At 49.3% G+C, this 16,629-nt stretch overlaps 2 protein-coding genes across 5 annotated transcripts in view; both read right to left on the bottom strand.

Moving 5' to 3' along the window:
• LOC131132435 (exostosin-1) overlaps positions 1-10,694 on the bottom strand; it is a 52,373-nt gene extending 41,679 nt beyond the window's left edge. Inside the window, exons 1-3 of one of the 2 annotated variants that reach the window (XM_058078053.2) lie at positions 10,249-10,694; positions 9,008-9,398; positions 7,347-8,098 (exon numbers count right to left, since the gene is read on the bottom strand). In XM_058078053.2, the coding sequence (XP_057934036.2) occupies positions 7,347-8,098; positions 9,008-9,232 (977 nt within the window). In that variant the 5' untranslated portion in view covers positions 9,233-9,398; positions 10,249-10,694. Of the gene's footprint in view, positions 1-7,346; positions 8,099-8,207; positions 8,398-9,007; positions 9,399-10,248 lie in introns of those variants that run through there. The other variant, XM_058078061.2, reaches the window with a different exon arrangement.
• Positions 10,695-11,304: 610 nt separating this feature from the next.
• LOC131132505 (sterile alpha motif domain-containing protein 12-like) lies at positions 11,305-16,545 on the bottom strand. Of its 3 annotated transcripts, XR_013629388.1 has the most exons (7): positions 16,414-16,545; positions 14,966-15,119; positions 14,760-14,900; positions 14,397-14,581; positions 13,536-13,678; positions 13,326-13,467; positions 12,742-12,944 (listed from the first exon to the last, which is right to left on the bottom strand). XR_013629388.1 is itself a non-coding variant. In XM_078794506.1 (4 exons), exons 1-4 carry the CDS (start codon positions 13,659-13,661, stop codon positions 11,329-11,331), a joined length of 438 nt encoding a protein of 145 aa, XP_078650632.1. In that variant the 5' UTR covers positions 13,662-13,691; the 3' UTR covers positions 11,305-11,328. The 3 variants fall into 3 exon arrangements, 2 of the variants coding, with proteins under 2 accessions (XP_078650632.1, XP_057934248.2); XM_078794506.1 differs by lacking the exons at positions 14,397-14,581; positions 14,760-14,900; positions 14,966-15,119; positions 16,414-16,545 and adding an exon at positions 11,305-11,379 and having other exon boundaries at positions 12,826-12,944; positions 13,536-13,691; XM_058078265.2 differs by lacking the exons at positions 12,742-12,944; positions 13,326-13,467; positions 13,536-13,678 and having other exon boundaries at positions 14,139-14,581.
• Positions 16,546-16,629: the final 84 nt, after the last annotated feature.

Raw genomic sequence — 16,629 nt, forward strand, 5'->3', positions numbered from 1 at the left:
AAATGGAAAAATAAACATTTAACAAGCTCATTCGATATCGTTCTACTTTGTCAATGTAGATGCAAGGGTAGTTTGGAAGCTAAAATATTATTATTAGCATAATATTTGAACCTTTCCCTGACCCAATTATCCAAAAATAACAACTTTATTTGGTTTTGTTTCCCATAATATTGCAAGTTTTTCAAAATACCAGAAACTTTTTTCTGTTGTCATATTTTGACTTTATTTGAGTCAAATCACAGCAATTTGTTTCATTTCCCAACTATTTCCCAACTTTCCTCTGGGATATGGCCTTCCTTTACGACTTTATTCCTGCAACATTTACACTTTGTTTGCATATTCATTTATTCATATGTAGTATTATTATTCATATTAAAGTGACATTAATATTTCAACCGTATGCTACTAACATTAATATTCCTCATATTAGTGCAAATGCCCCCCCGGGCTGCACTTCCTTTCCCCTGCTTTGATGTGGTACAGTATGTGTAGTACTAGTAGTACTCGTAGTAGGACTTCAACCAATAAAGTTTGGTCTCAGCAACAGGATGCTTGGTGCCGATGCAAGGACGATACTTCATGCTTTTTCTTTTCGGCAGAGTGATACCTCCTGACGCTGGCAGGCTAATGTGTCGCCCGTCCTTCAGCTGCGAATGCAAACGACCATCAGCTCCATTTTCCCCAAAAAGCACAGCTGGAGAGGCCTTTTAAAGCATCCTTCTTCGCCGCCAGCGCAATGCAAACACACACGCACACGCACACACGCACACACACACGCACACACACAACGCTGACAGGGTGCAGTGAAAAAACCAAAGATGTCAACATTAAAAGTTTCCACCTCTGCTCTGCACGCCGCGGACGAGCAGGAAGGCCGCAACCTTGCTTTGATTTATTTACCTCCTTTCACGCTTCTCCCCTCCAGCCAGCACCCATGAATGTGTCTACCTGGGAACGGGAGCGCGCGAAGACGCCATGTTTATGGCTACCCGCTTCGGGCGGCGACGAGTCTCTTTGTTAGGCCACGCCCCCAAAAAGTCCTGACATTGGCCTGTACTTCCCCGTGTACTTCCCCGTTTGGGTATTTGGTTGTTTGTCTATATGTGCCCTCCGATTGGCTGGCCACCAGTCCAGGGTGGACCCCGCCTCCCGCCCAAAGACAGCTGGGATAGGCTCCAGCACCCCCAGCCTACACTGCAAATTATTAGCCACTTGCCAAGACCGAAGTCGGTATTCGGGTTGCTTACATATGATTCCATACGTTCCATATCACTACTTACTAGTATCAACTTACTACTATCAACTCAGGGGGCGTCCAAACTCAGGGGGCGTCCAAACTCAGGGGGCGTCCAAACTCAGGGGGCGTCCAAACTCAGGGGGCGTCCAAACTCAGGGGGCGTCCAAACTCAGGGGGCGTCCAAACTCAGGGGGCGTCCAAACTCAGGGGGCGTCCAAACTCAGGGGGCGTCCAAAGTGCATCCATTCCCATGCCCCTATCCTCAAAGGGGGGGTTTGTGGTATAAGACAACAACAAATGAGAGTAGTTTGAATATTATGTGACCAAGGCCAAACGTCAATACCACATGGGCATGTAGTAATACATCTTGTACATGTTGTACAAATACGTAAGTAATAATAATAAAGAATCCAATTCCGTCATGCTGGCAACGACAGCATTTGGAAAGCTGCACAAGGATACGACGGTCTCCGCCGCCATCACGGTATCAGTACGCGTCCCGAGTCCCCGTGTAGTACTCCTCCTCACTTGTGGCGGGTGCTTTGTCGGCGGATTTGAAAGGACAACAAAGGAGCGCAGCTGAAGTGCAGCAGCTCTGCCGTGCAGCTTTCAGCTTATCGTCGGCGCCATCTGGTCGGGCCTCGCCGGCTCGCCACGGCCGCCCATGACGGCCGCCCAGCGCAAAGTAAACATCCACACGGGCCCGGGCTCCTCTTTTCACCATTTCACCAAGTTCTTTGTTTGACTGAGATACATGATTTGACTGGGGGGGGGGGGGGGGGGTGCCCACTTGACGCCAGGAAGCCTCGTGTGTCAGCAGAAAGCACATATGGCCTCGTTAATATGAAACATTAGACGTGCTCATGCAGGAACAGCCTGTTCACACGTCCAGTTGGGTCTCATCCAAGAGGAACCCACTCCAGTCAACACGTCCAGTTGGGTCTCATCCAAGAGGAACCCACTCCAGTCAACACGTCCAGTTGGGTCTCATCCAAGAGGAACCCACTCCAGTCAACACGTCCAGTTGGGTCTCATCCAAGAGGAACCCACTCCAGTCAACACGTCCAGTTGGGTCTCATCCAAGAGGAACCCACTCCAGTCAACACGTCCAGTTGGGTCTCATCCAAGAGGAACCCACTCCAGTCAACACGTCCAGTTGGGTCTCATCCAAGAGGAACCCACTCCAGTCAACACGTCCAGTTGGTCTCATCCAAGAGGAACCCACTCCAGTCAACACGTCCAGTTGGGTCTCATCCAAGAGGAACCCACTCCAGTCAACACGTCCAGTTGGGTCTCATCCAAGAGGAACCCACTCCAGTCAAACACCCCCCCCCCCCCTCCTTAGGATTCACTCTAACGTTGGCGACAAGTACACTGCATTGTCTGGAAACGGCATTGGTGCCGGTCAGACCGAGCCGACCCAAACGCATCGTGAGCCTCTACTGGGCACGCCTGGAGTCCCCGCCAGACGGAGTTCCAACTCCCACCCCCAGGAGAGCTTTAGCACGATCCAGGCGGGCCGGGTTCCGTGCCTCCATTGTGGCGGCAGCTGGCGTCCCTCACCGCCGACGTCCTTCTGGGACTCCAACCATGAGGCAGTCCCCACGTGGACGTGGACCCAATACTCCAATTTGCTCGTTGGAGCTCATTGCTATCTGGTGCTTGGCAAGCAGCTTTGGTGGGCATTAGGGCCATCTGTGGAACACAATCTAATCCTGCTGTGCTTTAGTACAAGTCCACTTTTATTTAAAAACACAATATCTAGACAAATCATGTCTGGAGTGGATACGGATACGGATACCTATACCGATACTGATACAGTTACCGATCTGGATCCAGATAGAGACACGGATGACGATACAGATCTGGATCCAGATGGAGATACGGATACTGATACAGATCTGGATCCAGATGGAAATACGGATGAGGATACAGATATGGATCCAGATGGAGATACGGATGAGGATACAGATATGGATCCAGATGGAGATACGGATGAGGATACAGATATGGATCCAGATGGAGATACGGATGAGGATACAGATATGGATCCAGATGGAGATATGGATACTGATACAGATATGGATCCAGATGGAGATATGGATGAGGATACAGATATGGATCCAGATGGAGATATGGATGAGGATACAGATATGGATCCAGATGGAGATATGGATACTGATACAGATATGGATCCAGATGGAGATACGGATGAGGATACAGATCTGGATCCAGATGGAGATACTGATGAGGATACAGATCTGGATCCAGATGGAGATACGGATGAGGATACAGATATGGATCCAGATGGAGATACGGATGAGGATACAGATATGGATCCAGATGGAGATACGGATGAGGATACAGATATGGATCCAGATGGAGATATGGATACTGATACAGATATGGATCCAGATGGAGATACGGATGAGGATACAGATATGGATCCAGATGGAGATACGGATGAGGATACAGATATGGATCCAGATGGAGATACGGATGAGGATACAGATATGGATCCAGATGGAGATACGGATGAGGATACAGATCTGGATCCAGATGGAGATACGGATGAGGATACAGATATGGATCCAGATGGAGATACGGATGAGGATACAGATCTGGATCCAGATGGAGATACGGATGAGGATACAGATCTGGATCCAGATGGAGATACGGATGAGGATACAGATAGTGGCGTACTCGTCCATCCATTCCTTACGACACATGTTGCTACTTTGCTGCCCCCTCCAGGTTGTGGTATGAATTTCATCAGGACGATGTCGGCCTCATCAGCCAGCTCCATCTTCCTTGTGCGTGAACAGCAGAATGTGGTCCTAAAGCCAAAGCCATGGTCCACCAGCTGTGTAGTGGAACATAAAGCTAGCAGCCACAACCCAACGGGACCTTTGAGGACAACCGGGGGAGTAATTAGGTTGCTTTAACAACAGGAACTAATTAGTTGGCGCCCCACCATTTTCTGATCCCATTTCTACGAGAGTGATGCCATTTTGGGGGTCGTAGAGTCGATCCAAAACAATCTGGCGTCCAAATGAAGAATGCATGTGATATGATGATGCAATACGGAGCATTAAAGAGGGGAGGGGGGGCATACTTCGTACGACCCTAAAGAATGAAAGCAGGAAGTGGTCCAGCCCAGATTTGGAGGGCGGATGTTGGGGAGGGGGCGGGGTGGGCGTGCGGGTTGGCCGAGCCGGTCCATTTCTGCCCGCCAGCTGTGCTTCTCGCCACCTCTCTAATCCACCGCAGAAGCCCACGGGCCCAGAACAGCCGGGGGGCGGGGGGCTGGGGGGGTCCAGTACAATATCACATTTTCATAACGAGAGCCAATGAGCTGGAAATCCCTGCTGGAACGCTCAGGCAGCCCAGAGGACGCTGACGTGCCGGTGATTCCGAAACCGACGCTTTACCTTCACCAAGGATGCTAGCGCTTATGAATTATACAGGAATGTTGGTGTGATTCCAGTGATTCCCAAACCTTTCACACGGAGGCCTTCTCATCCACATGGAAAAACCTTCATTAGCTTGGAATAGATACATATATAGATAGATACATATATAGATATATAAATATATAGATATATAAATATATAGATACATATATAAATGTATAGATATATAAATGTATAGATATATAGATATATAGACGTATAGATATATAAATATATAGATATATAGATGTATAGATATATAAATATATAGATATATAGATATACAAATGTATAGATATATATATAGATAGATATATAGATATATAGATGTATAGATATATATATATATAGATATATAGATGTATATATATATATAGATAGATATATATATAGATATATAGATGTATAGATATATAAATATATAGATATATAGATATATAGATGTATAGATATATAGACGTATAGATGTATAGATATATAAATATATAGATATATAGATATATAAATATATGATGTATAGATGTATAGATATATAAATATATAGATATATAGATGTATAGATGTATAAATATATAGTAAATGTATAGATATATATAGATGTATAGATATATAGATATATAGGTGTATAGATGTATAGATATGAGATCAGAAGAAGAGAGAAAAGGGATTCCAGTGGAAAGTGAGAATTCCGAGATAAAAAGGTGGTCAGCGTGAAATGAACGTTGAAGTGATGAGCCGATTGGTGTCAAATAAATATCCATCTGGCTTCCACACGCCAAGAGGGATCATGGACCTCCATCCATCTGCTGATTGGCCGCCATGACGCCTGATCAATATGGCTGCTTTTACTCACCCGACGGGCTTGGCCAGACGCCTCCAGAGCGTCAGCGTATTGACTTCTTCTTCTCTACGTCTGCCGGCGCATGGCGGCGGGGGAAAGGCTCTCCATCGCCATAAGTATTGGCTTCACGTCTTCATCGGTTCTTTGTTCCGTCCTCGGTCCCTCGGCCAGCTGAAACCAGCTAATGTGATGCTCCACACATCAACGTTGGTTCCTTGCTAGAACTTTCCTTCCACATGCTACGACTGCTGGGCTCAACCCCTTGTTTGAAGGCCTGAAGCCCACTCTGGACCTCCTCCTAAGGACCTCCTAAGCCGCTTGTTGACACGGACACGGACCTCAGCATCGACATTCAGGATCCTGAGGAGTGATGATCTTCGGGGGAGGGAGGGGGAGGGAGGGGTGAAGGATTAGCACATCCCAGTCTGGCATGGATGAGAAAGATGAGGACAGGAGGAGGGTCCTGGAGGAGAGCTGGCCAGGGACGGAGACCCCCAACCTGGTCCTTTGGCCCTGTTGAGAGTCCCTGGCACCCCCGGCCTTCTCCTCCAGCCGGGCTGGTCTTTAATTAGGCTGTTGGAATTGTCACACATCAAAGTTCCGTGGAAAAGCGTCTCTCTTCTGGGAAAGTGGCGGCATGTTATTATCCCTCACGGTGCTTCATCACCGCCAGCATCAAAGATGCACTTAGACAGCAGTAAAAGCTTTCTCCACGCGCCACGCTTTGCTTCAGCTTGGCAGGCGAGGGGGGGGGGGGCGGCAGATAAGGGAACAAAGCGGAGAGGATGAGGAGGAGGCGGGACGGAGGTGAAGAGATAAAACGGCGAGCAAGTAAACGAGGATGTCTCAGCCGCGTACGCCAATAGAACGCCACGCCGCCCGTCAAACAAACATGGCTCGCCACCCACGTGACCGCCGCCGACATTTCTTTATTACATCCTGGCCCCCCTCCCGTCAGGCAAGCGGAACGCTGCAGCTGCCACACGTGACAGCCGTCATGCTTCCGCCATGTTGGGAAGAACCCGGCACAGTCACAAAGTATGATGGCAGCCCCAACCAGACATGTGGGTATGGACACGCCATCAACATGCCAAGCCGCCCCTCCGAGGTCCCATCATCAAAGCTAAGTCCCCCAAACAGAACTGGGGGGTAGGTCTTGGGCTGTGTGCTAAGTGCTGGTTCCCCGGAAAGGGGGTGCTATAATCTGTGTCGTGCTCTACTTCCGCTGAAAAGGGAAGCCATGCCAGCCCGGGAGCTTTGGACGAGATGAGCACGTACTTGTCATGGAGGGCTAAAGCGACACTGCCGCCACCTGTTGAGCAAGGCAGGGCCGCTGGCTTGCCAGCATGCAGCATGTGAATGCATCATTTACCACCTAGTTCTAGTTCTGTACCCTAGTACTCTACCCAGTGGAGTCCATCCCACTGGTCCCCACTTGTCAACACTCCGCACGACACTTGGACTTAGGAACTTAGGAACACGCCTCCACTGAAACCATGCTATACCTCAATGTGGCCACTAGATGGCAGTGTTTGGTATGTGACAGGTTTTGTGGCCTCGTGGTTAGCCGCTTCTCCCCAAGACAGCTGGGATAGGCTCCAGCACCCCCGCGACCCTCGTGAGGATAAATGTTTTGTGGCGACCTTTTTTGTGTAAGATATGTAAAAGTGTCAAATATACGTTTATAATGTGACCTCTCCATCAAACCCACCAAAGCGGCTTCAGAGAACCAGACCCCAGAACCAGATGAGGGATGTTGACCCGCCATCCATCACCCCCACCTGACAATAACACAACAAAACAAAGGTTGTCTTACTTTGAGTATTCTTGGTTGTCCCGAAGGCAGCGCGAGTCCTTGTGCTTCTCCCAGTCCTTCCCGTGCTTACACGTGGTCAGCAGGATCACGTCGTCCCCGTTGTGGATGTGATACAAAGCATTCCTGGTCTCGGAGCCAATTCCCGTCAGGTAGCGCTTCCCTTTGAAGACCAGCAGGTACGGTCTGGAGGAAGGTGCGGCGTGGGCCACCGTGGGATTGGTGCCCCCGGCTTTGAGTGGGTGGTCTTTGGAGAACAGGGGGATGGAAATGTCAAAGCTGGGGCGGAAGTTGGCCACGTCGGCGCTGGCCTTGGCCAGCATGGCCTGGCCCACCTCGAAGCCCAGATCGTCCGTGTAGTCCGGCCAGGTGCCGGAGTAGAGGTTAAATATCAGGTGGTTCCTGCCGTCGTTCCATGTGGGAAGGTTCTGGATGCGCTTCCTCACGTTCTGGACATATTGGGCCGACAGACGGTCCCTGTCCAAGGTGTCCACGGCAAGAATAAACAGGCAGGCCTTCAGGGGGTCCGTGGTGTGGAAGCGAGACTCCTCAATAGAGGCCAGGATCTTGCGGTAGGTGGCAGAGATCTCGTCCCCCCTCTGTGAAGGGTAAATGTAGACTCCGAAGTCCGGCTGGCAGCGGGCGAAGTCAAAGCAGGTTTCCATGCGGCAGCGCTTGTTCTTGTACAGGTTGTCTTGGATGGAGCGCCGCTCCCTGGGCGAGCTGTGCTGGTGGTGGACTCGAGGACTGTCCTCCTGCACCACAACAGAAAACCAACTCAAGAGTTTGCAGAGGAAAGAAGAACCTGGTTCTTCTATCTACACCAGCTTTTATGACGACCCCGTTGAAGTCCTTAGGTCGTACCATAAAACAGCTGAAACAGATCCTACTAGATTTGGGAACGTGTATGTGGGAATTGTGGTCCAATTGGGAGGTCTGCGGTGTTAGGACCCCGGGTCCTAAGGTTGTGTTTGTTGTGTGTCGTGGTGGCTGACGGCCCAAATGGAGGCAGGTGTGTGTCATGGTAGTTTTTGTGTTGGAGGACCTTGGCTTCCTGTGATTGGCTGCCGCCGGGGAGCCGTCATCCCTAATTTATTGCAAAGTGGGACCGAGCCGGGACCGAGCCGGGACCGAGCCGTCTTTCCCAACTTGGGTGGTGACAGTCGACTAGTCTGCTACATTTGACTTAAGAATATGTTTTCATCCATTTTGACTTTTAGATTTGATCAAGTTTGTTGACGATTGTGAAATGAAGGACTGAAAAGTATCGCTACTTGGTTGCAGCGCCCCCTTTCCTTCGACACGTGCATGACAGCCTGTCAATGCGTACTGGGACATGGCTTTGGAACGTCATCGTGTGGATGCAGATTCTCATGACATGGGGGGGGGGGATACCCGTGTTGGTGCGGACATGCAGCCATGGTGTGACGGTAGCATGACACACACTAGCATGATCATCATCAAGATCATCGTCATGATCTTGATGATGATGATCATCAAGATCATGACGCTCATGCAGATGATCATGAAGATTATGATGATGATCTCAATGATGATGATGATGTTGATGATCATCATCATCATCAAGATCATCTGCCGAGCCACAGACGGCCCTCATTCAGCACCAAAACCCAACTTGCGTGTTCCTGGATGACTTTGCTCACCTCCTGCTCCCCCCCCTCCAGGTAGGGTCCCAGCAGCTGGGTCAACTCGGGCCAGTGCCTGGGGGGGTTCTGATAGTGGTGATGATGGTCGGGGTACCGGGGAAACTGGTGGCGCTCCAACTGCTGCTGCTGCTCCAAGTCGGCGATTTGCAGAGCCCACTGGTAGACGAGGAAGAGAAGCGCGACCCCCACTGACACGAGCAGGTACCCCTTCCTGGCCTGCATGTGTGCTGTGGGGGGAGGAGGTGGCTTGCTTGGAAGGAGCAAGTAGGAGAAGTTGGTGGATCGGGGGTGCGGGTGGAGAAGGAATGATGCGGAGAGGGAGACGAGGGTCGGGGTCCCACCGGGAATCCTCTCTATCCACACTGCGGCATTTTGGGATTTGGAGTCACTGGAGAAGATACCAAGAAAATAGTCAATGCTCTCGCTGGCCACTCTGTCAGGACACCCCAACAATGCTTCTTGTCGTGGGTGCAGTCCACACTGACCCCCTCCTGTTGCCGAATAAGGCGGCCCAAATATTCCTAGTCCTATTCCTAACAGTGTGATACAAAGGATACAGGAATGGTCCACTTTTGGTGGACTTTTGAGACATGAAACACGTCCTTCTCTTTTCTGAGGCTTCTCCACACGAGAAGACAGTTAGCATGAAGGAGCTAACAACACTTTGACAAATTGGCCATTGGGGAATCTTTGGAAAATCTGGGAATTGTGGGGAAAAATCTGAATAGCTAGCACGCAATTCCCACACCAGCTGCAATTTGAAGCAAGGCGTTAGAAGACAACAAAGGGAATATGAATATTGATGGTGTGCAGGTCACATGATGAGCTTTCTAGAGGTCGCTAGGTGTGTCCCATCACGTCTCTCTGCCGCTTTTACATCTTTAGAACCAGGAAGACGTGTGCTCACGTCCCCAAGATTGTGGGGCAAAACTCCCCCAAAAGCGGACGCGTCCTTCCAAGTCAAGGCAGTGGAGGCAGCGTTGCTGGCCAGCTCTTACTGGGAGGAATGGGAATGCCATGTGAAGCAGAAATAGCACTTTATTTGCATAGCATGATTTGTAGATGTTCCATGTTGAAGGAACCCCCTCATCCCGGCTCAACTTTCAGGCCATAAAAAACAGAGAATGATTGACGTCCGCCACATCAGAGCTCCATTCCGCCTTCCTTCTGCTCTTTAAAGTGGGAAGACTCAGCAAAAGTTGGGGGGGGTTAGCATGCCGTATGAAGAGGAGTCCTACCTGTTCGCCGGAGGGACACCTGTGGTCCCCGGGAGTGCCGGTGCCGGATGCGTCCCCCTCCAGCCTGAGCACGCATCACATCACGCCGCCTCCGGATGGGGCCGCAATTAACTCACACGCACGCACGCAGGCACGCACGCACACGCCGCCCCGCTCCATCCGTGCTGCCAAAACTTTCCGAGGGAAGAGCTGGGATTTTCATCCGTGAGAGGCAAGAGAACAACAAGACTCGGCGCTCGTCCACGCTGTGCACACCTCCTTCACCTCCTCCTCCACCTCCTCCACGCTCACTCGCAGCATCCGCGCACAAGCAGCGGTCCAAAGATGCGCGTCCATCTCAAGCGAACGCAAACGACTCTTCACTTTGACGGCGTCCGCAAACGCAGCATCCTCACCCCGCACGCAAGCAATCCCGTTTACAAGATCCCGGAGACTGACGCACGCGCACACTCGAGTCGGCTTTCCTTCTCGTCTTCAATCGTCTTTTGAATCAGAGCACCCCACCTCCCTGCATCCCTGCATCCCTGCATCCAGCATCCCGCATGATCCAGACAGCTGGCGGCAGTGTGGGTGGGGGGAGGTGTGTGTGTGGGGGGGGGGTATTCAAGGTTGTTTGCAGCGTCGGTGTGCAACTTTCCATCTATTTCAAGTCGATGATCATCACTTACCAAACTCCGCTAACAAATAGGCCCATTTAAAGACGGAGGCCGCCACACCGCCGCTGACTTCCCGGGGCAACCTTCCCTGTTTGGATCAAGCACTTTACGGCCAAGTGCAGGTCATTTTTGTTAAACCACCCATGATGTGTTAGCTGGACTTTTCTGGGACGGGGGGCCGTGGTTGCCAGTTTCTTAACGTGATCCTGCATCCGCCTTTATTTATGGAGTCATTCATGAAGTCCTGATTGGACTACCTGGACCAATTAGGGAGTCTTGACCGCTTCGTCGTCCCTCCGGCACTCCAGCCGCGTTCCTCCCGTCCGCCCTGATAGAAACGGCTTTGCTTGTGATTTAGATCGATGACATGAACTCGTAAATTGGGAGGGGAAGCTTTAATGAGCACACGCAGGAAGATGGCGTGTCAAACGCTGCCCCCCCGTGGCCATTTGCAGCAGAGCAGCTCGTGCCTCACCTGGAGAGAAGGTGAATTTCAACACAGCAAAACAAAACAACAAAAAGATCCTTTAGAGAAGCTGTTTGCCAGCACTTCTCCATAAGGGACACAACATTACAGTAGTTGACCAGGAACCCGAACCACTACTCATTCACTTTGAGATACTTCCTCAGTAACTACTCTAAATTGGCAGGCCTGAGTTCCTCATTAGTTCCTCATTAGTTCCTCATTAGTTCCTCGGTAACTACTCTATTTCATCTACCTTATTGTAAAGTGAGACCAAGCCGTCTTTCCCAACTTCCTAAAAGTGTCATCTGTTTCCCCAAAGCTTAAAGGACGTGACCAGGGAGAGCGAGCCAACTATACACCAATTAGTCTGTGAGATAGAAAATCAATAGCTAATCAATGACTGAATGATTATTATGGTGCGTGATTATGGAGACCACCCCTTAAACAAACGTAAATATTGGTCAGTGACAACATAACTACCACCAGTCCAGGGTGTACCCCGCCTCTTGCCCAAAGTCAGGTGGGATAGGCTCCAGCATACCTCCACCCTAATAAGGATAAGTGGCATAGAAAATGAATGGTAGCAACAGTAAAATATGGTGGTGGTAGTGTGATGTCTGTACTGTACAGCCACATACGTGTACAGTATACAGTAGTCATATACGTATACAGTATACATATAGTATGTACAATACATTCATATACTGTATATCTTTCATGCTTGTTGATTTTTGGAGGCACTTGTGCTGCGTCTGCACTGCAAATTGATTTTTGGTGTCACTGCCACTCAGGGTGGGTATGTGTGTGTGTGTGCATGTGTGTGTGTGTGTGTGTGCGTGTGCATCATCTTCAGCAGTAGCAACATATTAAGGTCGATCAATGGGCGAAAAGCAGAGCCCCCAGGAAGCAGGCGACCTCCATCACCTCTTCTTCCTCCTCTAGAAGCAACCTTTCAGACAAAATAACATTTCACAAGTGACTGTGGCAAATGACCATGCCCCCCAGCGGTGATTTGTTACTCTGACCACCCCGCCCCCCCCGCTGCCTTCCTCTTGCATGTAAACCATTACATTATTTTTGCTGCCATATGGAGATATCACATCAAAAAAAAATAACCCCCTGGGTGATACAAAAAATGAATCATTAGCAGCTGTGGCTGTAGGCAACCTACTGGTGTGGTTGTTAGTACGCTTACACAATCCAACATGCCTGAAAGCTTTTTTCATCCTAATCCTTATCCATGTTTATTCCTCATCATATCTTTTCCATGTTGACAATATTTACTTTGCAGTTTGTCCTTTAAAACGTTCCCTGCCCTGCCCTTCCCTGCCCTTCCCTTCCCATCCCTTCCCTTCCCTTCCCATTCCAGGGTCACCACTGTCCTTTTAAAAGAAACAAGAAAAGTTATCTGGCTGGGGATCCACTGTGGTCCAATGGCAAATAGGCCCCACCCACCTGCTGATTGACAGCTTGACAGCAGAGAAGTGAGTTCCCTTCAGAGCTCCAATGACGTCGCCATGGGAGCTGCCCGCTTGCGTTGAGGAGGAGCAAGGCGCCTTCCAGCCCTCCACCACCTGGAAGGAGATTTAAAAAGCAGCACAAACAATAAGAATATTGGAGCAGAGTTTTGAGTGAGGTGGGGGGGGGGGGGGCAGCTTGACTCCGGTCAATAGCATTCATTTAGTATCAGGACAGGCCTGGACGCATCTTATTTCTGGTCACGTGTTGACCTTGCAAGATCTTGACATCCCTACTAATTAAAGCACATCAAAAGTTGCCATTTTATTGTGAAGGGCAGTCGTGACCTCCAATGGGAGAAGGAAAGGTACTTCCTGTTAGCATGATACCATGGCGCTGTTTTAAAATGATATCTTTGCACATCAACATAGCTCGGCTCAAATATGATTCAGTCCGACTCCCTCCCCGGATGTGTCCCAATATGAATGCTGCATTACCTGTGATCAATACCAGTATGGGGACCACCATGGATGGACCCCATCCATCCAGGCTCCACAAGGCTGGTCCAGCAGACCTAATTACAATGATGGAGTGATGAATGTCACGTCCAGTCATGTCAACATCAGCGTGGTCCCTGTGCTGGGAGGAAGAATTAGTCTCATCTGTCTCTTAATGAATTCATCCATACCCCCCCCTCTCATTCTCACCTTAAGGGACTTTGGTTTCTCCACATTGATCTGCCAGCGTCTCAGGAGGCTCGGATGTCTGCTTCCATTTCCTTTTGCACCTTCTGACATGCCAAGTACCTCCACGCAGGACGACACCAAGCACATCTTCTCTGAGCACAATCCTTTATTATCACAGCATACGACACACCCCCCCCCCCCCCCCCCCACAGAGGCCCGCTAAAAGTCCTTCACCTCCTGCACTTGCCTGCGCCTCCTATTGGCCACCACACACTCACTATTTCATTTAACAAGAAAACTAAGAAAACTAAACATGTCAAAATATCAACATTATAAAGCAATAAATCTCAGTTGGTGAACCTTCTCACCACGACAAAGATGACATGCATGGGAGGAACATTGGATGAAGGATCATCATGGCTTCTTGGAAATGGGATGGCCAAGAACTGATCACTGTATGGATCCACGAATGTTTCAGACCATTATATACCATTCATATAGTACACCATTCATACATACAGTACACATTCATATAGTACACCATTCATACGTACAGTACACCATTCATGCAGTACACCATTCATATAGTACACCATTCATATAGGACACCATTCATATGTACAGTACACCATTCATACGTACAGTACACCATTCATGCAGTACACCATTCATGCAGTACACCATTCATGCAGTACAGTACACATTCATGCAGTACACCATTCATGCAGTACACCATTGATACAGTACACCATTGTTAGAGTATACAATGATAGAGTATACCATTGACACAGTACACCAATGATAGAGTATACCATTGATAGAATACTGTAAATCATTCATCAATGAGATATTAGTAAATAAGATGAAATGAGTGAAGCCAACCAGAGGTTGATGAGAGAAGATGACATCTCTTCTTCTTGTCTTCATCTCCCCATCCTCATCTTGGATGAATGGATGAATGGATGGATGGATGAATGGATGGATGAATGGATGGATGGATGGATGGATGAATGGTTGGATGAATGGATGGATGAATGAATGGCTGGTCTGTTAGGCCGGGAAACATTCTGCAAAAGAGAAAAGCAAACATTACAGATGGACAATATCCACCCATCCACCCATCCACCCATCCACCCATCCACCCATCCACCCATCCACCCATCCATTTGGCTGAAACGGCAGCAGTGTGCTGCGGCGCCACCTGCTGTCGGTAGGAAGGCGGCGGGGGGGTGGCGGGGGGGTCACCTGAGCAGATGTCGTTGAGCTCGTCGACCTCCTCCTGCACCCTGAGGAGGAGGAGGTCCTGCAGCATCTCCTGCTGCTGCTCCTCGCTGTCCACCCCCAGCAGGAGCAGGTGATGCTCCCTCAACCTCAGCAGAGCCCGGCCTGCGCCAGGGGTCAAAGGTGAAACTCCTTCAATGTTCTCAGGCGACGCGGCGAGGCGGGCGTACCTGAAATGGCGTGCTTCATCACGGCTTTCTGGAGCACGCCCACCAGGCCGGGGTGGCGCTCCTGAAGCCACTCCAGGACCTCCCGCACCGACCACGACAACACTCGCTTGGGCGCTGGCTCCATCGCCACGGCAACCGCTTCAGCGAGGAATGGCTGGAAGAGAGCCACGAGGCAGAAAAGAAGATTTTTCTGACATTTCCAGTGAAATTGTTTGGGGTGCTGACATTCTGTTCCTTCCACTTTCCTCCAAGCTACACGACATCCTCCTGGGGGGCCACAAACTGGTGTGACCTTTTCACTTCAAGGTAGAAAGTCATTTACTGTGTTAATTAGGGGAGGCGTGTGATTGGCCGGGTCTCGGTGGAGTCATTGACATACACGGCGAAGACCATTAAGTCAAGGTGGAGGTGAAGACAAGCACGCCATTAGTGGCATACTGGATTGGGGGGATGGGGGGATATGTCCATGTGGGTGGCGGGAATCGAACCCAAAGCTCTTTTGACCGAGGGGAGGCCGAACCAGGTTGTGGGAAACTTGCAGTTGCAAAGCTAAAAAATAATACATCAAATTATACATTCATGCAGATGCGTATCCATTGTTGAAATACGGGCCAATATTTTATTGAACAATAATAAACAGTTAAAAATTCCACGTTATTTTCAAGATGCTTGAACGCACCATCTATGTAAATGTGTCTCAGGCGGCACAGATACTCTACACTATACTCTATTTTTAGTCTTTTTCTTTCCTCTCATATTTGCTCCCATATGCTGACACTACGTGGGAATGCATAAAGGTAAGATCTGATGACCGTATTGAGAGCTCATGTATATTTGTGGTACACAACTTCGAGTTAATTCATGCTAGCGCTTGCTAGCACGTTATGACACGCATCAAACAGAGACGTTATAATATCTCTCTGAAAAAACAACTCCAGGCTGGCAACTGGTGGATATGTGTTCATTAAAACATTTACTGTCATGTTGCTTCTGCCTTGGTTTTACACGGTACGCGGTTAAAAAAAGGCACCTGGTCGCTATAATGTACTCCGGGGACGGGAAGGACCTCTGCTTTAGCCCCCAGTCCCGACCACAGGCTGATAAAACAGGCCAAACAATGCTTCCCTCTTGTGGTGCTTCGCGGTATTACAGGGTAAGGCGATCTTCAACCCCTTCGCTTTGCTTTACCTTCTTCACGGCATGTTAGTGGTTTGTTGAGTCATTTGTCAACATTGTCGCATTTATAATCCAACTGTCGTTTCTTCGTCACAGTCAGCCTCACTTCACCTTGTACAAATATGGCGCAATCAAACAACCAAGTCTTGTATGGAATGGACGACACAGCACGTCCACCGTGAAACCACAACAGTACTCATCGTACAGCAAACACTTACTACATCGTGGAGACGTTTTTACTTCAGTTTTAGCGCCCTAATTTGCCACCTTACCTTCTCCCAGGTGTGTCTTTGTCCTGCGTCTCTCCGAATAATGGCGTGGCAGGCTTCCACCTGCCCACTGGAGGCGTCGTTCTTCCTCCTTGGCCGCGCCCGCCATTTTCCTTATTGTGGGACAAGGTGTGTTCAAGTGTACTCGGAAATTCATCTCAAACGAGTGTCAAGAAATGGCATTCAGTTTTATGACGAAAATACCAGGTCCAAATTATT

The sequence above is a fragment of the Doryrhamphus excisus genome, linkage group LG11 (assembly GCF_037039965.1).
Source record: "Doryrhamphus excisus strain RoL-2023G ecotype Guam linkage group LG11, RoL_Dexc_Guam_v1.1, whole genome shotgun sequence".
NCBI classification, from domain to species: domain Eukaryota; kingdom Metazoa; phylum Chordata; class Actinopteri; order Syngnathiformes; family Syngnathidae; genus Doryrhamphus; species Doryrhamphus excisus.